At 37.5% G+C, this 27,138-nt stretch overlaps 1 protein-coding gene across 1 annotated transcript in view; it reads right to left on the reverse strand.

Annotated features, from left to right (window-relative positions):
* The window catches only part of ECR1 (E1 C-terminal related 1), a 249,823-nt gene that overhangs the window by 155,599 nt on the left and 67,086 nt on the right, over positions 1-27,138 (reverse strand). The window contains exons 3-6 of the mRNA XM_089420427.1: positions 20,125-20,327; positions 1,538-1,770; positions 1,360-1,422; positions 1,209-1,265 (exon numbers count right to left, since the gene is read on the reverse strand). Of these exons, the coding sequence (XP_089276553.1) occupies positions 1,209-1,265; positions 1,360-1,422; positions 1,538-1,770; positions 20,125-20,327 (556 nt within the window). The remainder of the gene's footprint in view (positions 1-1,208; positions 1,266-1,359; positions 1,423-1,537; positions 1,771-20,124; positions 20,328-27,138) is intronic.

Below are 27,138 nucleotides of genomic sequence, written 5' to 3' on the forward strand. Positions count from 1 at the left end.
TAATTATAACAAAAATAACTTTTCCTCTCCCTTGGGCCAGTCAAATTTAGTCGTTTTTCGGTCAAACTGCCTGATCCAATATAGTCGTTTCCTAGTCAAATATAGCCGTTGGAAGATCTGCTCTCCCTATTTAACATGCAGCCATGATCTGATTCTTCAACTTGTCCTGACGATGAACCACACTCATTGGTTCGAAACGCATCGACAAAAATATTATAATGTGATTTCCGCCGAAAAATCTTCTCATTAAACTTGATATGGATCACAGAATCTTAAATTCAATGACTTCATATAAGTCTATATAAAATGTTGGTGATTTTTAGGGTAAAATAATTTATCCTATAAAACTTGGGCAAATCATTTTTAGAAAAAAAATGGAAATCGGTGAACCTTTTTTTAGGAAAAGCATGGAAAATTAGCCCAGATGTGAATATTAGGCCCTAAAATTTTCCCAAGTTTGATATGATCACAAGAATGAACACAAAGTAAGCCCACAAATGAAAATCGGATATAAGCGGGAACTCTTGAAAAGGAAATATTCATGGCACAAAGGAAAAATTTGATTATTCTCTCATCTCAATCATCATAGTAGAATGAGGACCTATGTCCTTTTTGCGGAGTGGATACTTGCATGCTAACTGCTCACTTTTGTGCAGTTTATTAAGCCACAACTGAACTAACTATGGCTAAAATAGATGGATGCTCCAAAGTGAAGCTCACTTCAACCTGGGATCCAAATGCCATGTTAAGATCAAAATTTGTTAACCAAAAGAAGTCAAGCTTATTTGGATAACTTCCACACTTAATTTTGATGTGCATCTAATTAAATTATGTGCACAAATAATTATGAACCAATAAATATATTGAACAAGAAAAACTATTGTTAAGACCCAGGAAACAACCTCCCCAGGATAAACTGCCAAGATCATTTATTGACAGATTTTGGTCCCTTGTCATGACCATCTCTTGATACCATTTACTTTGATAACCTCCAAATCAGCATCAATAAAGTATTAATATAATAATTCCTCACTTGCAAACCTTTTCCAAAGGCAAATCCATCAAAAATATATAGAACATTCCATTTACTGCAATAATAATATCATTAAAAGGACCTGGGGCAGGGGAGTTCCGTATTTCCTTGCATAGTAGGAAACCAAGAGTAAAAGGAGATAAAAGAGGCTAGAGATTTGGGAATACAGCCAAACCTGAGTTAACGAGTACGTGACTCCACTTATACCATATAACTCTGCTCTATTGAGTGCCTGTATTAACAGAAAGAAATTGAGTCTCAGATTCCATACAGTTTTAAAGACTGAAATTGAGCAAGCTTTATTTATCTTTTTAAGAATGTTGTACCTGTGAATAAACCCACTGCATGTGCTCTGGGTTGTCAGCATCAAAAGTTTTTCCTCGATGTTGCTACAACAGAAAAAAAAAAACTAGCGTTTTTATGCAAGATTGTATTACAAAAACAAGAGATTTAGAAGAACTGCAGATCCAGTTAACCTTTAAATGAAAATCTAAGGCACCATACCTCATCCCACTGAATTAGATGGGCATACTCGATGCAATGTGCAGCTGTTCGTGGAGTCTCAGCAAGAGTACAGAGAGGAAATTTAACTTGTGGTGGAAAAACCCACATACTACACTCAATGCATGCTGTGATTCCGGGTAAGACCACTCTGGCATGGCCACCGAATCCTTGAGTTCCCCCATCAACCATAGGTTTTATTGTTTCTTCCCGTGGCTTGTCATCAGAGTCATACTCTATTTGCATATAACAAAAGCAATATAAGTCAAACTTTATACAATAAAAGGGTAAAGTTCAGAAAATGAATCCCTATTTCTATTTCAGAGTATTCCAAATGAGAGGGAAAATAGAAAGGTTCATGTAAACAGAAATAAAATATACATGAGCCAACATCAAAGAGAGTTAACCTATTAATCCTTGCTGCCAAACAAAACCCAACTCTCAACAAAACCATTTTGTCCAAAACCGAATCAAGAGGACCATAATCAATAAACATGGTTGGATAAAGTTTAAACCCCTTGGAAGCAAATATTAGCAAAAGCAGTGAAGGAATGGCTGAATTTCTTATAATGGAAAGGCCTTTCTTGAACCAAATGCAAATAAATTATACATAAATCTAAAGGAAGATACACAGAAATTATACAGATATGAGCTACAAAAATCCAACTTGAGGAATATGTTTCCATGGGATGAATGGAATGAATCTCATTGCAAAGGAACATCTTCCTCAAGGGAGCCCACATCTAAAGGAACCCTGGGCCCCCTCTTAAAGCTATTTAAAGGTGCCCAACCCCTCTCTTTCACTCGCGTTATTCATTTGAGCTTCCTGAAATTCATGAGCTGAGTTTCTTAAGGGAATTTGGAGAGATTTTGCAGGGTTGTTCTGAGGGAGTTCTTGGGCAGATTTGAAGAGTTGGTTGAAGAGTTGTTGTTTGAGTTTCTAAAGGGAGATTTGGAGCTACTTAAAAGGCCTTTATTTCCAAGGATCTTCAGCTATTAGGGTCTTATTCTGATTGCATACTATTTAAAGGCGGATCTTTGTGGTTTGTGCAGGCCTATATCCATCATCACAAGGGTTTGATCACTTGTTTTTTGGGTTTGATCATTTGGAGGTTGCTTTGAGGGTTGGACACAAGGCCTAGAGGCATCATCCCTCCTAGCCACAAAGATTTTTAAGGACTATTCATACCTTATTTGATTCTAAAGACTAGCACATTGTGATTGCTGGGATATTCTCGTCTCTTTTGGAGGATTCTATCATTGGTTTATGGTTAGGGCTTAGCCCTTTTACATTTCAATGTTACACATTGTTTTTCAAGGGTATACCACATGCCTAGGAGGTCTTATCCTCCCTAGTCAAGAACCTCAAGGAGGTCAAAACCCTCTCTGATCTTAAGCATATATTAATGAAGGGTTTTAACATTAAAAATTAACAATAAAGGGCTTGAAATAATTAAATTTCATCACATAAACTCGTAATCTTTTCTAGCTTTGCTCTCTTGCTTGGTCGTGGGCTTTGGTGACTGCTTTCTCTAGGTCGTGAAGGTTTTTTGAGGTCTAGTGCAAGGCATTGATCATTGGAGTGTACCATATCTTGCCTTGTGCCTCTCCCTTTGGTGTTTGATAGCTTAATAAGTGGTTGTTATTGTTAGTTGCTCATCTTCTCAAGGTCTTGGGAGGAGCCTCTATTTTCTCAATTAGTTTCTCTTGTTTTGGATTTAGACACTAACCCTTTCTATTTGCTCTCATTGATTAGATAGGACTTCATTGATATCATAGTTAGATCTAGTCTTTGAGTTGTTTCTTGTTTCATTTAATCATTGTTAGCAATATCATCTGTAATTGGTTGTGTTTGCATCATTTAAGTTTTCACTTGTTTTCATCATAATATCATATAAGTGAAGATCATCTTAACAAGCACTATAGCTAAGGCATTTGAAATTGGTGTTAATTGTTTCATTGACTAATCCAAAGTTGCTTCAATGGTTATCATTGTTACCTTGTAGCCTTGTGCTTCAATGTAATATTACATAAGCTTGGTTATAAGTGTCTTATATCTCTCACGCTGAAGCATATTGTCATAATTATAACTCTTTGAAACTATCTAATTTCATCATCAATTGCATCATCATTTTAGTCTAGCTTTCCATTCCGAAAATTTACCTCCAAGCATAAACTTGGTTGATAGAAAGTTACGACCACCTTATTCACCCAATTTGTGAAGCTTGACCCTTGCTCAATGGTTAAAACAGGTGATCGTGAAATTCTGTTGTGGGAAATCCCTTGTAGAACAGAGGCATCTAAATCGTTAGAACTCCTGGGTAGGTATTGTTAATAAGGCTTTAGCCTCCTTCCCCATGACTTCTTTCTACAACCTTGTGCGAGACTTGCTTCAAAACAATTGAGAAAAGGGCTTTCATCCAGACTAGGCATCTTTATTAAAATCAACCAAGATTTTGCATTTCACATTAGATAGATCTTGCATCTCATCCATCATTTGATCATTGGTAATTGGAATTGTGAGCTAAATCTATAATCACAAGCTTTACATTATTGCTCTTGTCATTTCAAGTTCATTGTCTTTGACGCACAAGTTTATTTTTCTTGCAATTATCCTCTTAAAGTTTATTGCTCATATCTCTGATTATCTGATCTATCTCTCGTACTAAAATTTCCTTGCAGCATTGCTTATCTTGTAGCTTGAAATACCATTTATTACAGTGCAAGTTCTCTAATTTATTTGGGCATTGTTATTAAGGCATTGGTCTCTCATTATTTATCTTGAGTATCATATTGAATATACCTTTCTCACATCGCTTAACTTAGTAATTCAACTTGCCATCTAATCTTAATTCAATTTACTAAGAGAGGTGATTGCCTTGCCTCCTGATCTCCTAGATTTGATGTTCCAAAAAGTTCCCCTTAGTTTTTCATATTTAGGGACTAGCCCCCTTAGCTTACCTATGAGAGAGCTTAAACGGAGTGAGTAGGGATTAGAGTGTCAACCCCTACTTTGATCGTTGCGCCGTAAAGACTACACCTTGTGGGGTTGGAAACTTTTCCCACACTCAGATGTACATCTTGGGCGACAACAATACTGATATGAAGAACATGTCTTATAATAATTATTTCAAGGGCTAACCAATGAAAATGACATGAAGAACATGTCTTACAATTACATTATATATTTCAAGCGCTAAAATATAAATTATGAAAACCAACCATAGCTACAAAATTCAACAGTTTTGATGTTCAAGTTTTTCATTTTTTAGATCTCTGATTTGTTCTAATAACCCTTGACTAAGGGTTTTTAAGCGCAAATTTTCTTCTTCCTCCTCCGATAGATTCTTGTTGAATTTCTCCTCGAGATATTCTTTTTCTGCTTGTAATTTTTTTCTTTGTAGCCTCAGACTTATTAACCTTCGCAAGTAATTTTTGACTATGGTCCCTTAGGCACAAAATTTCCTCGTCCTTTTCTATTGACACTTTGTAAACCATATCTTCAAGATTTTTATGTTTCTTTTCTGATACCTAAAATTTTTGTTCAACTTTTGCAAGCTCTTCCTCTAATCTTTTCAATTACCTCTGCTCATTACCTTGACGTTCTTCCATACTAAATATTTTCCCACATGTTGGACAACATATTTTGCAACTTTTATGAATCCATCAATACCCAATATTCGTTTTACAAAATGGACATTTAGTCCAAAATGTTTACTTGTTTACAAAACTCATCTTTCATCCTTTCTTCCCTTCTTTGTCAAATTATAATAGTTCAAAAGCATTTATTACAACTTCTCTTTTTTCTTTTTTTCTTCTTAAAATACCCTTTTCGGCTCATTAGATAATAACTCTCCTTTAAAAAGCTTCCTTGATATAACACTAAGGTACCTTTAGTATTATTTTATTATAATAGTCTCTTCTTTTTTTATAATTTGTACTTTTAAAAAAAAATTGGTTAGTAATAAGAATATACCTTTTTTCCTTCTTTTTTTCTTTCATATTCTTCCTTGTCCGTTGTATTTTTAAGGGTATCTTTAGCAATCAACCCTGTTAATAGAAAAGCTTATCATATAATTTATACAATAAACCGTTTTGATGCAACAGCTGCGACCTCTTGGTGGACGTAACTAGGATTGATTCTTGTATTGTTCTTATGGACTGTCAATTTTCTAAGTGCAATAGAGATTAGCACAATATTTCTAAAATTCTGATAGTTACTTTTGATGTAGATCTTCTTTTAAATTACTCCTATATATAATTCAGCAACTATACTTCAGAAATTCAACCATAAGTGCTAATTTGGCAGCTTGCGAACAAATTCCCTCCATTGGGCAGTCTTCCTCATCAAGAAACACCCCTCCTAGCCCTTGCAAGAATTTAATTTGGTTAAGGAAAATTTTAATTTTGAAGGAGAAACCCACATGTGCACAACAGTACAAGTTGGCCTAGAAAAGCTAATTCAACCCCCTAAGTCACATCTAAATAGAGGATATGTCACATCAGTTTGGAGCATCATCTCAAGCATCTCTCTTCTCTTAATTGGCTTGACATGATCTGAAATTGCAGGTGTCCAAGCTCACATGTGTGAAGAGGAAGAATACATTTATGTGTTGTGTTGACTTTTTTGTTTAGGGCATCTTTGACCAGCATTGACTTTTTAGTTTCTGGGCATGGTTTAACTTGTTTATCTCTGCTTTTGGATCTGTCTTAGAGGTCAAATTCAAAGGCAAGGAGAACAAACTTTTTTGGGCACTTTGACCTTGTTTGACCGCACATCTAAAAATGCCATTTGATCACAGAGTTGACCTTGAAGTTAACCAATTTCTAAGGCACATTTTGGGACTATTGTGACCATGTTTGACTAAGCTATAGAAATCGGGTTTTCTATTGCCAAGACCAAATCATTTGGAGGTACTTTGACTAATGAATGTTGACTAGTTAGGGCATCTTTGACTGTTGTTGACTTTGACCATAAATTGCAAACTTTGACTTTGGATCAGATTAGACTTTTGGGCTCATCTCTCATTGGATGATGGTTATTTGAATTGGATAGTCAAATTTGTTGACCTTTGACTCATTATTGGTGAATTTGAATATTGTATCTCTCTGCTGAACATTTGATGACAATCTAATAGATAAAGAATTTGGAAAGGGCTTTCCCCCTTTGGGGTTTTTCCCTGGTCTTTTACCAAATCTTGTGTCTCTCTTGTTCTTGTTCTTGGTTGTCTTCTATTGCATTTGAATAACTATTCTATCTACAATTGCTTACTTTCACTAGAAGATTGAATTATTGGAAAAGCAATTGTTAATTGAAGAAGAGCTTGAATAAGTAATTGTGCTAAGCATAGAACACTGGAAAATTAACATGGTATCAAAGCTGACATGAAGACAAGCCCAAGGTGACAAGAGACAAGCAATCACCTTTGAAGGAATCTATTTCAAAGAAGCTACTTGGTCAAGATGTCTACCTCATTCATAATTCAAGGGTGCAAAGAAGTTGAATGACTCGTCAAATTTTGTAGCTTGGAAGATCAGGTTGGAAGTGACATTCGATGAAAACAATGTTTTGGAATATGTGGAAAGAACGGTACCTAAGCCTCCAGAGTATGATCATGTCGCTGCCAAGGCCAAGTATAAGAAAGGTGAGATCAAAGCCAAGAAAATAATTATTGATTCTTTGAAAGATCATTTGCTTGCTTACATTGAAAAGTTGAAGAAGTCCAAGGATATCTATGATAAGTTGGTTGGGATGTACGAAGTCAACAATTTCAATCACATTCTCTCCTTGAAAAATCAAATCAAGGACATCAAGATGAATAAGGGAGAGACTGTGCAATCATACTTCATGAGATTATCACAACTCAGGGATCAATTGTTGACTGCTAGGGAATTTATGTCTAAGAGAGAGTTGGTACTCGTTGCACTTCAAGGTCTTCCTCCAATTTGGGAGGCATTCATTACAACTATTAGCAACAATGACAAGTTTCTGACATTTAATGGTTGGCAAGTGTACTCAAGAAGAAACCATATCTAGAGGGAGGATTCAAAAGCATGAAGAAGAAGAGCCCATTGCATTTGCTACTCAAGACAAGAAGGAAGAGGAAGACCATATAATACTAGAAAGTTTTCTCCCAAATCCAAGGACTCCAAGGGAAGGTATAGAAAAGTCAGGGCTCAAGTTGAATGCAACAATTGCCACAAGCATGGTCACTATGCCCGAGACTGTCTAGAAAAGAGTGAAGCTCCAAGGTCTAACTAAATCATGCCTTCAACAACAACAAGTTTAACGATACAAGAAGAGGAGATGATAGAAAAAGAAGAAATGCTCTTGATGATCATCAAGAAGGCCATCTTCCTCAAAAGAGATCAAGGAACTCAAGGTAAGGAAATAATGCAAATGCTACTCAATCCGAATATATTCTTATTTATGTTCTTTCTAGTTCCTCTCGTCCAGATTCCTTTGATAATTGATTGGTAGTTAGTGGGGCCTCTAGACATTTCTTTGGGTATCGTGAAGTCCTCTCAAACCATGTTGTGAGGGAGACTAATTTCAAAATCATTCTTGGGGACAACTCTACTTATCCTGCGAAGGGTTTTGGTTTTGTTACATTTTAATTGGAATTTGGGGAAACCGTACTTCTTCATGATGTTATGTATGTTCTAAGATTAAAGAAGAACCTTGTATCGATATCTGCCTTGGAAGACAAAGGGATGAGAGTTACTTTCACGAGAGGAAAGGTCCTCACTTGGCCTATGGAATCTTGCATGAAGTATGCATTCACCTTGGGATCAGGAATTGAAGGACTATTGAGTCAATGGAAAACTGATGTGAGCAATGGTACATGATAGCAATCATCAAAGTGAGCTATGGTACCGAGGGTTTGCACATCTACACTATGAAGCCCGACCTCAAGCAAGGAAGATGGTTTCTGAAATGCCTGAAGTTCAAACTAAGCATGACGGAGTATCTCCGAGATGTGCCAATGGAAAGAAGTTGAGGGGACCATTCCCTTCTAGCAAAAGCAGGATCAAAGATATTGTACTACTCATACATTCTAACTTATGTGGACCCATGCCAGTGCATTCTCTTGGTGGCTACCTATACTATAAAATCTTCGTGGGTGACTTCTCCCGAAGGACATGGATATTCTGCTTGAAGTAGAAGGACGAAGCAATTGATATGTTCAACAATTTCAAGGCACTGATAGAGAATCAAACAGGGAAACAATGACAGTCTTTAGGTCTGACAATGGTGGAGAAAATACTTCAAATGAGTTCATTGACTTTTGCAAGAAGGTTGGAAATTGGAATCAAGAAGGAAACCATTGTACCTTATAATCTCGTGCAAAATGGCATAGCTGAAAGGAAGAATAGGACCATTATGGAAGTTGCCCAAGCCATCTTGCGTGATCATAAGTTGCCAAGGTTTCTCTGGGTACAAGCCACTAATACAACGGTCGATGTTCAAAACAGGATTCCTCATCAAACCTTGGGTGACAAAACCCTCAAAGAATTATTCACAAGTATCAAGCCCGATGTTGGTAATTTGAGAATTGTTCGCTGCCTCGTGTACTTTCATGTGCCAAATGACAAGAGGAACAATCTAGAAGCCACTGGAAAGAAACATATATTTGTTGGATATTGTGATAATTCTAAAACTTTTACAATATATGTGTCTAGTCAAAGGACTATAGAGTTTAGAAAGGATGTGACTTTCGATGAAGATGTTGCCCTTGGAAAAGCAAGGGACATTCCCCCACCTCCTCTTGTTCAAAAGAAGGATAACGACATGGACCTACTAGAAGGTCCTTTTGTACTTGAACCCAAGAAAGATGTTGTTGATGATCCCATGGATCCTATGGACCCCTTGGATCCTCCTCCATGTGATCCCCCTGCCAAGAAGAGACCACTTTGGCTTCGTGATACTTTACAAGATGTTGAAAGACATGTTGTTGCTAAAGGAACCTTCAGGGAAAGTAAGAAGCCATGTCGATATCAGGGTTATGTTGTGGCTATGAGCACCATCATACAGGCTGAGCCTCCTACCTTTGAAGAAGCAATGAAAGAATAGGTTTGGAAAGATGTTATTGCTGAAGAGTATTAGTTCCTCATCAAGAATGATGTATGGGAAGTAGTTTTGAGACCCGAAGAGAAGTTTGTCGTGACTTCAAAATGGTTGTACAAGATTAAGAATGGAGTAGATTGAAGTATCGAAAAATATAAGGCGAGGTTCGTGGCTAGGGGTTTCTATCAGAAAGAGGGAGAAGACTATGATGATATATTTGCACCTGTTGCCCGATATACTATTTTTAAATCTATAGTGGCCCTTGTTGCTAGCCAAGGATGGACACTTTAGTGAATGGATGTGAAAACCGCATTTTTGCATGGCATACTCCAAGAAGAAAAATATGTTGAGCAACCATAAGGGTTTGAATTACAGGACAGGAAGACTCGTGCTCGCAAGTTGAAGAAGGCACTCTATGGATTGAAGCAAGCCCCTCGAGCTTGGTATGCCCGTATTGACAGCTACATGGTGAAGCCTAGATTTACAAGATGCAATGTCGACCTAAATCTCTACTTCAAAGCAGTGTTTTAAAAACCGGCCGTTTCAAAACCGAAACGGCCGAGTTGAACCGAGTTGAAGCCTGGAGGAGTGACCCGGCCAAGGCAACGGTCGGCCGAGTCATTGAATGACTCGGCCGAGTCATGGGTGACTCGGCCGAGTCATGGGTGACTCGGCCGAGTCATGGGTGACTCGGCCAACCCGGCCGGTTCCGATATGACTCGGCCGAGTCACAAGGGAACGGCCAGGCACACGTAATGCGGATTAAAATAATCATTTTTTTTGGATTTTTGAATTGTTTAATGAATGTTATGGATCCCAAACTGTTATAATAATATGCTAAATGTTTTTGGGGTCCATTTCCCCCTCCCAAACCCTATTTAAGACACCCAAATGCTCTCATTCACTCACAGCAGTCTTATGCATTTGAGTGAGAGTCTTCTTTGAGAATTAGTGAGCAGTTCTTGAGCTTGTTTTGGAGCAGCAGTGAGGAGTCTTGGAGGAGCATTGTAGCTGGAGTGAGGAGCTTCTTGGGCAGCCATTTGGAGCAGCATTGAGGAGTTGATTCTTGGAGCAAGCTTGAGGAGGCAGTTTGTGCCTGGAGGTATTTTTTTCCACCTCTATAAATCTGTTTTTGCTTAGTAAATTTTAGGTGCATATCAAGAAAGCTTAGAGAGTGTTTTTTGTCAAATAAATGAACATTGAATCAATGTTTTTTTTTTTCATTTTCAGATTGTTTTCCTAGTCAAAAAATGGCACCTAGAGCAAGAGATCCTGCTTGGGCATATGTTGAAATGGTTGATAGTCAAATGCATTGCAAATTTTGCCATAGGAAAATTAAGGAAGGTCCTCGGGGCATTAATAGGCTAAAACAACACTTGGCAGGGATTAGAGGCCAAATTACCCCATGTACCTCACCAGAAATTGGGGAGATTAGAAAGAATTTGTTGGCCAGCTTTGAGAAATTTAAAGAAGATAAGGCTAGGCAAAAAGAGATACAGGCTGAAATTGGGAGGAAGAGGGAGATACAAAAAATGATGGCTACCAACCCCCACTATGATTTTGAGGGTTCTTCCTCTATCCCTCAAACTGAGACATCCAACCCTTTCCGTTATGTTCCTCCCTCTTTTGGTTCTGTTCAAGATAATGGAAAGGGTAGAATGAATTTGAAAAAGGGTGATGTGACTATCAAAAGTTATTTCACTCCCTCCTCTCCATCAGATGCACATGGTCCTGAAGTTAGTAAAGGTCAAATTCAGCCCACTTTAGATGACCATTGGAAGAAAGAATTGAGGGAGACTGCTTGTGAGTACATAGCTAGATGGTGGTATGATGCTGATATCCCCTTTAATGCTGCTCATTCACCATATTATGAGCCTATGTTTGATGCCATACATGCTGCTGGAAAAGGCTTCAAAGGCCCTACTATGCATGAGCTAAGGGGGTTTCGTTTGCAGAAAGAAATTCAATCCATTAATGAGTATTTGCAAGAGTTCAGGGACTCATGGGCAAGAACAGGGTGTACCATCATGTCAGATGGATGGACTGATCAAAGAAACCGTACCATCATAAACTTTCTTGTCTTCTGCCCACAGGGAACCATGTTTTTAAAATCAGTTGATGCATCTAATAAGGTAAAAGATGGCCACTTGTTGTTTCAGCTATTGGATCAGGTTGTTCAGGAGGTGGGGGTGGCTAATGTTGTTCAAATCATCACAGATAATGCCTCTAACTATGTTCTTGCTGGTAAACTGTTAGAGGAAAAACACAAGACCATCTTTTGGACCCCATGCGCTGCACATTGCATAGACCTCATGCTTGAGGATATTGGAAAATTAGATTGGGTCAAAAACACTGTAGATCATGCCAAAAGCATAACAAAATTTATCTACAATCATACACTGGTTTTGAGTCTCATGAGGAAACACACTGGAGGCAAGGATATTATTAGGCCTGCCATCACTAGATTTGCTACACATTTTTTGACATTGCAATCTATGCTTTCCCAACATAGAAACTTGCAAAAGATGTTTTCCAGTGATGAATGGAATCAAAGCAATTGGTCTAACAAACCAGAAGGCAAAGAATTGAAAAGGAAAGTCCATGAAGAAACTTTTTGGAGAAAGGCAGCAGAGATTGTGAAGCTTGCTGAGCCACTAGTTAAGGTGTTGCGGTTGGTGGATGGGGAAAGGTTGGCTATGGGCTTCATTTATGAGGCTATGGATCAAGCAAAGGAGCAAATAAAGACAGCATACAAGGATAGAGTGGCAAAGTATGGGCCCATTTGGGCAATCATTGATGAAAGATGGAACAATCAACTCCATCGCCCTATACATGCAGCTAGGTATTTTTTGAACCCACGGTATCATTATAAAGCTAAGGAGTCAGGAGCTTTGAGGGGGGAGGTCAGAGATGGACTGGTTGATTGCATTGAACGCATGATCCCATCGGAGTCTGATCAGCTGGAGATACATCGACAGGTCACATCCTTCAGCAATGCATCAGGTACCTTTGGGAAGAACCTAGCAAAGATTGCAAGAGAAGCACATGAGCTAGGTAAACAAAAATTTCAATTTTCAATTTCTTAATCGTTTTACTTTTTTTATTAAAGTTTGTTAAATCATTTATAATTTGAAAGTTAGATATAATTTGTAATTTTGTTGAGCTTCAGCCTTCATCTAACTCATAATTCATTACACTCCTATGTTTTTTGCAGCACAATGGTGGGAGGCCTTTGGTGGCCAGTGCCCTGAATTGCAAAGGTTTGCAATTCGTATTTTGAGTCAAACTTGCAGTGCATCTGGGTGTGAGCGCAATTGGTCTGTCTTTGAGAGGATTCACACAAAGAAGAGAAACCATTTGGATCAAAAACGGTTGAATGATCTAGTTTATGTCCAATACAACCTTTGATTCAGACGAAACCAATTGCTGAACAAAAGACCTGATTCAGATCCCATTGTGTTGGAAGACATTGATCCAACATCAGATTGGGTAGTGGAGAGTCGTCCACCAGAGTTTGATCCTCATGAGGATATTGATGTAGATATAGATATGGAGACATCAGTTGAACTTGAACATGTTGTTCAACTTCAGCCTGTTCAGTTGAATGCAGATCCCAATCCACCAGCCTCAGTCTCACAGCCAGCGAGAACTCCAGTTGTAGGTGCTTCCTCTGCTCAGCCACGACAGAAGCGCAGCCGCATATCTACTCTATCTCAGCTTGCATCTGCTGCACAGCCTGCTAGTGGTACTGGTACCACTTCTACAGTTGCAGTTGGATACGATGATGATGAGGAGGAGCCATGGGGCCCCTTGTCTGACTCTGATGATGATGATCCAGAGATTGGTCGAGATGATCTTGGCTCCTCTGGCAGTAGCTACTAGCCAGTAGTACTAGTATTGCAGTCTGGTCACCATCACAGTTTACTTTTGTTGTAGAGGCCATTTCTAGCCTCCTTGGTTATTTGTATTTTGTTTTGAGTCTTTGATCATGTATGACAGTTGACTATGTATTGCCATTGGGTACCATTTTGATATAGTGGATTAGTTCATGAGCCTACTTTGATCATATGTTGTCTTCCATCTATATTATAATGCTGTGTGTTTGGAAACATGAATGAAAATCTTTAAAATTATGTTTAAAATATTTAAAATTATGTTTTTTAATAAAAAAAATAAATATTTAATGTATTTTTTACAACGACCGAGTCATTGAAATCGAGCCGGCCGAGTCATTACCGTTTCGGAGTCGGAGTCGGAGTCGATCCTCGGCCGAGTCGGAGTCGGAGTTTTAAAACATTGCTTCAAAGTGGTCTAAGGTATGCCCCTTATCTTGATTTTATATGTTGATGACTTATTCTTGACAAGTAATGAGCCTATGATGCTCGAATGTAAGAGGGAGTTGGCCTTTGAAAATATATTGTGAAATTGTTGGAAAGGTTTGGAATGGTGGAATGTAAATCTATGGTCACACTGATGGAGATGAACTTCAAGAAGCTATGTTGAGAAGTTGCGGGACCTGACTTGGCAAACCATTCTGAGTATCAACAATTGATTGGGGCATTGATGTTCATTGTGAACACACGACCAAACATATGTTTTGCAGTTAACACTTTGATTCAATTCATGACGGAGCCTCCTCATGCACATTGGGTTGCTACTAAGCATGTGCTAAGATATTTACATGGGACGATTAATCTTGGTCTAAGAAATATTGTCAGAGATGTGAGGCTACAAGGATACACTGACGCTGATTGGGCTAGAAATGTTATTGACAGGAAGAGCACATGAGGTTGCTGCTTTAGTTTGGGTTTTGCCATGATATCTTGGATGATCAGTAAAGATAGAAGTTTGTTGGCCTTAGTACTACTAAGCCTAAGTATATTCTTATCAGCATGGCGAGTTGCGAGGCTATGTGGTTAAGGAAGATCTTTAAAGAGTTGTTTGAGCAAGTACTGGATACGACAGTTATATATTACAACAACAAGAATGGGGTCCAATTAGCAGAAAATCTTGTGTTTCATGACAAGTCCAAGCATATTAAGATCAGGTATCACTATATTTGAGATATGGTGCAGAGAGGAGTTGTAAGACTCCATCACATTTCGACTGACGAGCAGATAGTAGATATACTTACCAAGGCTTTGTTTAAAGGGAATCTCTTGGTCTTCAGAGAGCAGCTTGGATTGATGGATGTGACCCTCCCGAGTAAGGGTCCCAGTTGATCGAGAACAGTGAGCTATGCTCTTCCCCCTGTTTGAGCTCCAAGGGATAAGAATTGAGCCAGAGAGCTTCTAGGGTTGAGGGAACTCGTGGACACTAGGTGTGTTTGATCCTTAGCTCACGGTAAGTGTGTATCTCCCCTATTGTCATTGCAGGGTTGTGTTCCCCTATTGTCATTGTAGGGTTGTGTCTCATCCTTACTAAAAATGGTAAGTGTGTATCTCCCCCTACCAAGTATACCCTAGTATGCATCCTACCCACAAAGTGGGCTTGTATGGCTTGCCACCCATCTGGCCAATGGGTGAGGATATTTGGGCGTGTCTGATCCTTACCATTGGTAAGTGTTGTATCTCCCCCAAGTGATGGGATGCAGGTGTTCTACCACTTGACTCTTGAGGTCCAAGGTGGTAAGATCAACAGACAATAGGATAGTTGTGATCCTCACCTCACGGTAAGTAGTATCCTTCCTATTGTCCTTGAATATAGGGTGGTAGTCAGAGCTCCCCTATGATGATTCTTCTTCTATAGATTTGAGTGTTCAATAGATGAGCAGAGATGAGATATGACTTGGCTCAATGATGACAATGACAAGATTTCTAAGTTGAGATTCACGATGTAGTCAATCTCCCTATTTGAGAGGGAGTGTTAATTCGATAGCTCAAGGACAAATTCCCTCCATTGGACAACCTTCTTCATCAAGAAAGACCCCTCCTAGCCCTTGCAAGAATTTAAATTGGTCAAGGAAAAACTTAATTTTTAAGGAGAAACCTATATGTGCACAAAAGCACAAGTCGGCCTGGGAAAGCTAATTTGAAGCCCAAAGTCACATATAAATAGATCATGTCACATCACTTTGGAGCATCATCTCAAGCATCTCTCTTCTCTTGATTGGTTCAACTTGATCTGAAATTGCAAGGGTCCGAGGTCACACGTGCCAAGAGGAAGAAGACATTTTTGTGTTGAGTTGACTTTTCTGTTTAGAGCATCTTTGACTAGCGTTGACTTTTGAGTTTTTGGGCATGGTTTGACTTGTTTATCTTGGGATTTTGGATCTGTCTCGGAGGTTGAATTCAAAAGCAAGGAGAACAAACCTTTCTGGATACTTCGACCTTGTTTCACCGCAGATCCAAAACTACCATTTGACCATAGGGTTGACCTTGACGTTGACCAATTTCTAAGGCACATTCTGGGACTGTTTTGACCATGCTTGACTAAGCTAAAGAGGTTGAGTTTTCTACTGCCAAGGCCGAATCTTTTGGAGGCACTTTGACTGTTGAACATTGACTAGTTAGGGCATCTTTAACTGTTGTTGACTTTGACCAAAAATTGCAAACTTTGACTTTGGATCAGATTTTACTTTTGGACTCATCTCTCATTGGACATTGGTTAGTTGAATTGGATAGTCAAAATTGTTGACCTTTGACTCGTTATTTATGAATTGGAATATTGTATCTCTTTGTAAAACATTTGATGACAATCTAATAGAAGAAGAATTTGGAAAGGGTATTTCCCCTTGTGGGGTTTTTCCCTAGTCTTTGACAAAATCTTTTGTCTCTCTTGTTCTTGTTCTTGGTTGTCTTCTATTGCATTTGAATTATTGTTCTATCTACAATTGCTTATTGTCATTAGAAGATTGAATTTATTGGAAAAGTTATTGCTAATTGAAGAAGAATCGGAATAAATAATTGTGCTAAGCATAGAGCACTGGAAAATTAACATAAAGAACAATAAAACAATAGAGATCACAATGCACAAAAGAAGGCAAGATTTACCCTGGGAAAAAATACTACTAGGAAAAACCCAGCAACCTTTTCAATAGAGAAATTCTTCTTTTTCAGCTAGAGACACCCCTAGACCTATGGTCAAACCTGGTCTTCCCCTCCAAGTCAAGCCACCCAATTTGGTCCAACAACATGTTCTGCTTGCCCTGATCTCGAATTTCAACCCTCCTGCAGTTACCCAATTGCCTAGAAATTTCGGCCCCACAATTGCCCAAAATTTCGACCCCCTGGAACAGAATGCCTAGATTACTGCGAACCAGAGAGAGAATAGCCAATCCACACGTTCGAGTTTCAAGAGAGAGCAGAGAGAGAGAATTCGTGCTTCTATTCGTCCTATTTGTCCTTCTTGACCTTCTCTTGCTTGCCCAAAAACTATCTTTTGTTTGAGAATGTGAATGCCCAAGTGGAGGATGTAGAACTGCCTTTATATCGTAGTTTGTCTTGATCGAATGGGTAAGCGAGGGCCGACTTGACTTGGAGGGAAGCCAACTTGTCACTTTTTGGAGCCAAAAATTACATTTCAAAAATTAAAAATTTTTTCTTTATAAAGTTGCAATGGGACTTTGACTCGAAATAATTTTTCTTTCGACTCTAGCATTTAGAATATGCTTTTCAATAATAAATACAAGTAAATCAAGTGACCAAATATACATTATGAAGACCGACCATAGCTACAATTCCAATATTGACAATCTGTATCAGCAATTAAAATTCAAGAAACCAATCAACAAATGCTTTACACAACTCACAAAGTCGATTACAACGGTGGTTGCTTTAACTACAGTAATTGATAGTCTGTACGACAGAACGTGTAGTGGTGTGGAAGTTTTAAACTACGAACAGAGTACGCCTACACTCTGAAACAGTTTGCTGGTTTTGCAGGGTGGGGGAGCAGGCTTGCAGTAGCAGTGAGAAAGCAGGTCGGCACTGTCACAAGAAACAGTATAGCAGAGCGGCTGTTTAATGTCAGACAGGGGTGGATAACGCAGCAGGAGGGTTGCATGCAGCGGCAATGACAGGACTGCATGCAAAGACAGCGGCCACAAAAAAATGCAAGTAAATTTTTTTACAGCAACAAAGTTGATGGAGAGTTGATGGCCAAAGGCCAGATCATACTAGTTCTATGCAATGGTTGAGCGGCCAGAGGGTCGAATAGCTCTAATACCAAATGTAACAAACAAAGTTCATACTCATGTTATATACTCCACAACACTCGGAAAATGAAGATGTCCATTGAGGGTCCGCTGCTGAGATGTCCATTGTTAGAAATGAGGGTTCGCTTATATACCTAGGCAAATGCCCCTCCATGAATGGTCATGTCCTTAGAGACATGCCTCTTCTATACTAATCACCAAATAGTCATTATTATGAATGTTATTATTTTATATTTACATTATTTATATATATATTATATTCATAACAAGGCCTTCCAAAGATACTATAAGCTTCAACAAAAATTTATATTCATATTGTTTTATATGTGGTATTTCCCATATCTAGAACCAGACTTCTCAAAAATCTGATAGATCCATATTGGTTTCCTCGAAATTTTGACTGTATCAACTTGTTGATTCACTTGTAGCACATCAAAAATAGACTCTTAACACATCAGTCAACCATGTTCGCATGCTTCCTCTGGGTCCAAAACCTTGTTGCTGAATGCTACTAAATTGCATTCTGCTCTAGAATATTTTTCAATACTTCTAGCATATGTTAGGATGTTTGCATGGCAAGAATGTACAAATGCAATCATTAAAATTTGCAGCAGATCAACACAAATGATTATCAGTCCATGGTACATTTACCTAGAGCCTATAAGATCATGTTAATGTGGTTCCCAAGATTTTTGTGTGGGTGTGGACTAGCATTCTACTGCGATGACAAAATATCCAGCTGAAAAAGCCAATTTTAGTAACAAATATCATTTTCAGCATCAATGTTTGCAACTGCTTGTCAATATAGATCTAGATATCCAAGTATGTTTATCTAAATAAAATGTTTATAGATATGTAAGTGATCTAGATAAAAAGTTCATCCTTGCAATGCTAGAAAGGTTGATAGTGCTACAGATATAATCTCATTGTGATGATACAATTTATCTCGGTAATTTTCCTTGCATGAAATCAAAATACCCAAGGTCTGCAATCATGGATTGGATGAAAATTCTACTAGAACTCAATATAAACAAGCTGGTTGAATTTTTCACTTACCACATGGAATCCATCTCTAGGTATTATTATTTGCTTCAACAAAATTATGTTATGTTATATACTTCATCACAAACATGGATTTGTATCATAGAAATTCAATACTAGGAATATTACATAGACTTTGATTATGAATTGACCACTCAGATTTGGCCTGTAGCTATCAATATATTCTACATAATATTGTTCTTAAAGCTTTTTCTCCCAGTGGCCTAATTATGACCTACACCATCTCCACCAAAACTTTCTTCACCTTTTTTTTCCTCGGCCTATTTCTTTCATTCCATCACGCGCTATATTTCCATTCTTTATCCGGCCACATTGAGAGACTAAAGTTACAGACTATGAAAGCATGACTTTCAACTCTTGGACAACGATACACCTAAGAAATGCAGATCAAGCCAAAACAGATTGAATTAAAAGAAAACTTGCAGAAACCATAGCACAGTAAGGTTAACCTCTCAGTCTGTCCTATGTTATACCAGTCACATCATGTTTGAGGAACATCATGGTACTTAAAAACTGGCAACAACTTCCACATGTTTGCACACCTTAGGTGAAGCCAAGTATCCTACTGGGGTCTTTTCTCACTGTCCTGTATATAAAGTATTAAGTATCCAATAGAGTAATAAAATAGCCTGCACATAATTGTCCCTAACCTCAAATGCGTGTGTGCATGAGTCTTCACTTAGAATAAGTGTCAGCCAATATGAAATACAAATCTAACAAGTCCTTGGGCCAGAAAAAACAACTCACGGCCTAGATTACATACAACAGTGTAAGATAGGAATCAGGATGCAAAGGAAGATAGGATGTGAGAAAACTGTCATTTTCCCTAGACAAGAAACAAACAAAACATAAATGAGAAGGAATGTGTACAGAAAGCTAGATAGCAATCCATACTTAATTTTAGAGACAACCTCCAGCTTGAAAAGTATACAATATTTCAAAAGAAATCAATCACACTGACTCAGCCCTCCCAAGGAAATGAAGTTCTTCCACCGAACACAATAACTTCCACAGACAAGAAGCATAATGGTGTGATCATTGTGCCAAGCCCACAGAATTGCTAGCCCTTAAGGAAACACAAAATAAGACTTAAAAACATTCTACAGAAGAATGCAGAAGATGTGTAAATGAAACATGCCATATTTCTCAATGAAATCAAAGTCGAACATCTAGCAGTTTCCTTGAATTGCAAAAAACATTCATGGTTGACAGCCTCATGTAAATAGTAAATAGTATGACTGAATGGCCACAATGTTTCAAAGTTAATCACGTGCCAAATAAAAGAGAGGTGATAGATGGGAGTACCAAGAAAGCTACAAACCACCGCATTGATATAGCTGCGAGCCTCAAGTGAATCAAGACCAATTACAATGATGTCAAAAACCCTGTAGAACTCAAAGTCTTTGTCCTCTATCCGACAGAAATGAGGTACTATGTTCACCCCACTAACTCGTTCCATGACTCGTCTTGCAGCTATGACAGCTTTTGGTTGCCCTACATCTTGCATCCTGTAACATCAAGGTCCCGAAAGTGAGAAACAATCAAATATAAATGGCAGGATTAGCATCAAAATGATGTTAGATTAAAAATGAAGAAAAGGAGTCATGCCTATAAGAATTGAACACCTTACATCCCATGCATTAGGGATATGAAAGCAATCATTTTCACAAAAGTTCATTCTCAAAACAATTTTCTCCTTCCATATTACAATGTGTAGGCATATTTTAGTCAAAATAAACTTTAAAGTTTAAAGGTACAACAGTATCTGCCTAGAAGATAATCCAAAGGTAATTAGCATTAGTAGATAATAATTGACATTACTTTATATTGGTTTTCCAGTTTTTACTCCTTCATTTGACAACTATCAGGATACAGGATTCAGGATTCCTCATTATCAACTTTATATCGATGCTTTTTGCAAATTATTGTGTGAATGTGCTTATTTCGTATTTTTGGTTTATATTTAAAAAAAAATTGAAAAACATGTATTTATTGTGTATTTTTTAATACTTGTCAGGTTTGTGGATTTTTGCTGATATTTTCACCAATTTTTCTGATCTCTCAATCTCTGAACCCTAGGCGATCTTTTGACAAAGACATTGCAAATATATATATATATATATATATCTGAACATCTTGAGCCATCTGTGATGACAAATATAGCCGTTGGCTATTGATTCCCTCACCCTTTTGTGATAAAAGTTAGTGGCTTGTTGAGATGGAACTGGATTGAAATAGTTCTCATTTTAAGATACTGCTATGGTATTATAAATTGCTGTTGTGAGGTACACTCCCAAAATGCTAATGGATTACAAAAAAACATCTTTTTTTAATATTATATTGGCTGTAATACTAAGAATATAAATATGTCACTTTAGGTTTAGGGTTTTAATGTGGTGATTTCATTGAAGGAAAATTGCTTTTTGATCATAAATATGAGTTTTAAATATAGCACCTAGCATATTCCTAGATTAATGAACCACAACCATGTGAGTTTCGATCTCATAAGGAATGGCAATGAAAGTCAGATGACATTAACCACAGCTGCTATTGCAACATGGGAGGGTTAATGTTAGGTTGCCCATCTTCTATACAAATGAAGTTGTGGTTTCGAGGTGTAGTAAGAAAAATCAATAACAATTTCAAAAATTTCTCTTATCATATTTTAGTTTTGGAAGAGACATATGTTATTTGCAGTTATAGTTTCAACTTTCAAGGTGTAACAAGACCAATGAGTGACAATCTCGAGCACACCTCCTTTTATGGTTGATATTTGGAAGAAATGTACTCTATATGAAATTGTGGTTTCAAGGTGAAGGAAGACTAATCGGTAACAAACCCAAACACCTCCCTTGATATATTTGAGTTTTGAAGGAGATGTATGCTACCATCTATCACATTTTATGCCACACGCTATAGGACCTATTTCCCTCATCTTGTTAGAGAAAGTATCTCTAATGATCTCTTTGAATGTGTACCAACTGTACCACCTAGCAGCTATAATCCGCTCAGCTTCGATTAGCAAGCACCAATATATTATTTGGGTTTAATAATCAACACCTTACCACTAATAAATGAGAACCTAATGCAATGCAAATTCACAAGTTGGTGAGTACCAAACCTAAAATAATCCAATAGATTATTTTATTACAAATTACTTGATCTGCTGGATTATACTCGTGTCGTAGAAATGGGTAGTCTGTGAGGGTCTATTACAAATGGGTTTTCCCCCTTGTGAGGTAAAAAATATGTAAATCATGATGTAAAGTGTCTTGAGGGTTGGAAAAAATAATTTATCCCCTCATAGGTTAATTAATTAAATTTTCTGCCCAAAATTAATTAAAATCCTAAGCCAAAAATTTAATTAATTCAAATTCTAGGTAAATTTAAATTCTCCAAAGGCAAAATTCGTCGCTCCTAAAAATTAAATTTTAAGAGGTCTCGAGAATAAGGTAAATTAATTATTTTGATAAATTTTAAACTTTTGATCCATGGGGTTAAGTCAAAATCAAATATTTGAGGAAATTAACTCAAAATTTCTATTTTTGAGTTAATTAAAATGCATTTAAATGAAAATTTCGAATTTCCTCAAAAATTAAATATTTCAACAAATGAAATTAAAAGAAATTTTGATCTTCATCAACGGTCGAAATTAATTTGACGAAAATCACTAGAGCTAGCCATTGGAGGATTTATCTTTATATAGGAGGTCATTTGTCAGTCAATAGATCCGACCTTTGAGTCGTGTGCTTAGCAAAAAGCTCCGATGTAATCTTTTCTAGATAATAAACCAAGACTTTGGAGTTAATTTCCGCTGGTGTTACTCTTCATGGGAATGTTGTAAGATGTTTTTTATTTCATGCATAATTTTTTCTAAAGCTATTGATGACTTCTGAAGAAAGATTTGAGTACATGTATCTTGCTCAGTTGTTGGGGTTTGAATAATAATTTAAATCTCTACTTGTCTAAGTTTTATAATTATTCTCGCTCTATTTTTAATCACTGGATCGAGTTTTGCAGGGAAATCTTGAGTTAGATCATCGAATGTTAAGGGAAGTTTTCAGTTGGACCAGCGAACTCTAGATCTGTGTTTTCTGAAGAGCCAAGCTAAATAAGCTCTATGCTTATCATAAGATTTTCATTTTGTGATGCATGAGGGTTTCGAGCTAGCACCTCCTTTTAAAATTTAAAAAATTTTAATCATTGTGCTTATCTGATAGATCTGCTAATTAGAGCTATTAAACACTAGATCAAGGGAATAAAGTTGAACTCATATTCCTCTAGATCTATTCCATCGTGAATATTGTAGTTAATTTGTATGTAGTTAATCTTCATTATCATTTGTATAGATCTAATAGTTCGTAAATATTTATTTTTTTTGTAAACAACTTTAGGATTTCAAAAGTGTAAATATTTATTTAAGTTTAAATTTCTTTCAATTAACTTTAACTTTTAATTTTTAAAGTTCCTTTTTTTGTCCCACATTCAAAACTTAAAAAGTGTTTCTCTAAATTGTATCTATACATACTAACCCATTCCTTTTTGTATATATATAATTTCTTGGGTTTTTTTTTCACTTTATTTTTATTTTATTTTAAACTTGTAAACATTTTATTTTGATATTTTGTAAATATTTTAATTGTCTCTTTCAAACTTTGTAAATATAAATTTTGTATTTTAAATTTTAATAATTGTAAATATTTTAGATTTTTCCTTTTAGACTTGGTGACTAATTCGTATGACTCTTATGTTCATAATTCTAAGTGAGGTTGCTTTTGTGTTTTCCACAGGTGCCTAGAAAAGAAAGCATAAGGTTTCAAATTCTTTTTGTTTGCAGGCTCGTTGGTTGTGGATCTGAAGGTACTGAGGGCTCTTCATTGCTAGAACGGGCAAGGAATCGTAGTTTGAAGCATTGACCCAATTAATACAAATTTTTGTGAAGATTAATACAAATTTTTGTGAAGACCGCACAATGTGAATTATTTCTCTGCTCGCTGAAAAGCTTAAAGACAGAGCTCGAAATTCTGAAAAGCTAGGGGGGTTGAGTTTGGTAATTACTTCAAGGGAAATTTCTTTCAAATTTTACCAAGCCACAGACCTGCGTGTTAATCTAGGTTGTCATTGACGTCAATATGGCAGTGTTTGTGATGGAAAATTCTTGTGACGTGTGGTCTCCCATTGATGCCCATTGATTATAATACTGCTCATGGAGGATCCAAGGATTGAATACAAACATAATAGAAACAGTGGAATCGAGGAGGAAAGATATCGAAAGCCATCAAAAGAGAAAGAGAAAGAGTAAAGAGGAGAAGCCATGAAGCCAAAGAGTAAGAGGAAGAGTTTATCAGAAGCCATCAAAGAAGCAAGTTATCGCATATGCCCAAGGGTAAGTGCTATCGGAAGAACAAAGAGCAACAACGATATCGAAGGAGTAAAGAAGAAAACATCGGAGGAGCCATATTGGAAGTATCACATGTAATATATGCCTAAGAAGAACCGAAAGGAAGAAAACAACGAAGGAGCATTGCGGCGGAGGAGCATAAACAGAGTTATCGGAGAAATCGTATCAGCAGTATATAATATCGATGTTTTCTATTATACGCCACTGCTCAAAACCCGTTGATTGCGATATAAGTTGCGGACTCGATGGTCCTATTACAACACGCCCTAAAGAAATATCGCATCCACCATACCGCAAGTTTTTAAAGCCGTATCACCGCCCCAAATCCGCTAATTGCGATATGTACTGTGGACCCGATGGTTCCATTACAATATGCCATAATACAATATCGCATCCATCGTATAAAATTTCATATCGCAAGTCATAAAGGGATGTCACAATAAAAACTGCAATTGCGATATAAGGTGCGGACCTGATAGCTCCATAGAATATACCTTTATGTAATATCGTGTCCAAGTATCGAGGAAGTTATGCAAATCATAAGGGTTGACACCGTCGAACCGCCGATTGTGATAAAACTTGTGAACCCGACTGCCGATTGCGATAAGTCTTGTGAACCTGACCACCGATTGCGATATTAGTTGTGGACCCGATGGATCTATTGACGATGGTTTAATATTATATCGCGTCCATTTCATCGGCAGTGTGAATATCGGTGATGTTAAGAGTTGCGATTGCAGACCACCGAAAGTTGCGATTGCGATTGATGACATGGATGTGGGACCTCCTTGGGTACAGTCTCTCCTATGAAATCCTCCGTAAATAAAACAAGTTTATGAGTAATTGGATGAATATCCATAAGTCGGTGTCTCCTTCCAAATGAACGTGTCTTTTGAGTATTGGTGAACATCGTACAAAAACGAGTTAAAACGCTTCAATTCTAAGCAGCTATCTCGAGCATAAAAATAAAGCATAAAGAAGTTCACAACTCGTGAACTTGAAGAGACAGAGGAAGCCAAAGATCAGGAAGCTGAAGGTCAAGCGAGCGAAAAAGGAAGCCAAAGGTCGAGCAAACGAAAGTGGAAGCCGAAGGTCGAGCGAGCGAAGAAGGAAGCTGAAAGGTCCAGCAAAAGAAGAAGGAAGCCGAAGGTCGAACATTCTGTTGACTGGGTTATTTATTGAAAAGCTCAGACCTGTGTTTGACAGTGATTCAGATAACAGTTCAAAAGGACGCTCTGCAGATCTAAGAAGATTATCTGAGTATGAACAAGGTTGTTTTTAATTGAACGCACAATATGAAACCGCGACAGTCACTCCTCTAAAGAAGTCACTCCTGAAGCAGTCACTCCTGAAGCATTTACCGTGATAGTGAGAATAGAGGCTTGAAATAGAGAGTTGTTTTTGTGCAGAGCTTAGTGCAGTTCATTGTAGACACATTGAAGTTGTGTGAAGACTATTGTAGATCATGATGGCTATTTGAAATCATAATGAGGGCCTCTGTTTGGGCAATATGAAGAATTGTGAAGACTTCTTCATATGAAGACAGGTTGTCATTGATGTAGCAATGAAGTTGTAGATTGACAAAACACAGTGAAGAAGATTTTTGAGAGCAGTGTAATACAATCAAAACATATCTTGACAAAATAGGGTTGGAGCCCTTGGGGTTGGTGCCTCAGAATTGGAAGGATTGGTGTCCTTGGAGTTGGTGCTCCTAAATCCAAGGTTGGTGCCTTGACAAGACAGGGTCGGAGCCCTTGGGGTTGGTGCCTCAGAATTGGAAGGATTGGTGTCCTTGCAGTTGGTGCTCCTAAACACAAGGTTGGTGCCTTGAAAAGATAGGGTTGGTGCCCTAGAGGTTGGAGCCACACAAAAGACCAAGTTGGTGCATGGAAACAGGTTGGAGCCTTGTATATATTGTACCTGATTTATTGTAAAGATTATATTAATAAAAGCATTCATTCCAATTGTTCATTTTGTGTTCTAAATATCAATGATTTAACTGGTAAAAATAACAATTGAAAAGGAATATTGATTCACCCCCCCCCCCCCCGTATTTCCAACACTGGGCATTAATCTCACCCAATCGCAGGCTCAAAGGATTAGAAGAAGAAATTGCCTTTAAATTATTGGCCGCAGTGGTTTTCTGAGATATTCTATTCGCTTTAATACATATTTGCAGTGGGTCCGAGTTTGTATTTGAAAGGATTTTGGCATTACAAATTTTCTCGCTCAGGTGAGAGGACAAGGAGAACTATTTCAAGCATTCGCCAGACTTTAAACTCTAAAACCCAGCAAATTCTCTTCTAGTATTTGACAAGATTTAAAGCTAAATAGAGAGCTAACCAAGAAGATTGAAGCACTGTTCCTGCTCCAAACTGAGTACATTTGCATCTCTGGTCTGAAAATTATTAAAGAAGCTAAATTTGTGGGAAATATATTCACTTAAGTTTCAGGTCCTTCCTATACATTTTTACATCTTCTAGGGCTTGAAATTCAGAAAATTTCAGTGGACCTTTTGTCATCACATTTATCCTTTCACTGAAGCTTCAGGTCCTTCCTATACATTTTTACATCTTCTAGGGCTTGAAATTCAGAAAATTTCAGTGGACCTTTTGTCATCACATTTATCCTTTAAAGGCAGAAAAATTTCCACTATCTAGTGCAATTATTTTTGCAGAAAAGTTTTTCGTCAAGCTTCAATCTGTTACCTTGAACTCAAAATCTAAAAAAATTTAGAGAATCCTTCTCTGAAGTTTCAATCCTTTTATAGCAGAGATTGATCATTGTTTTCTGGGGAGCTTGCAGCCTCTCGATCACAGAACCCCTGATCATTACTCCAGGAGGATTACTCATTTACTCAAGGGTGCATTTGTTCATAATCTTGATAGTTGTCTTTCAGAGGAAGGTTTATCATTGAG

This window comes from Pinus tabuliformis, chromosome 6 (genome assembly GCF_031772625.1).
Source record: "Pinus tabuliformis cultivar Carrire ecotype Pingquan chromosome 6, CPIR1, whole genome shotgun sequence".
Classification (NCBI taxonomy): Eukaryota; Viridiplantae; Streptophyta; class Pinopsida; order Pinales; family Pinaceae; genus Pinus; species Pinus tabuliformis.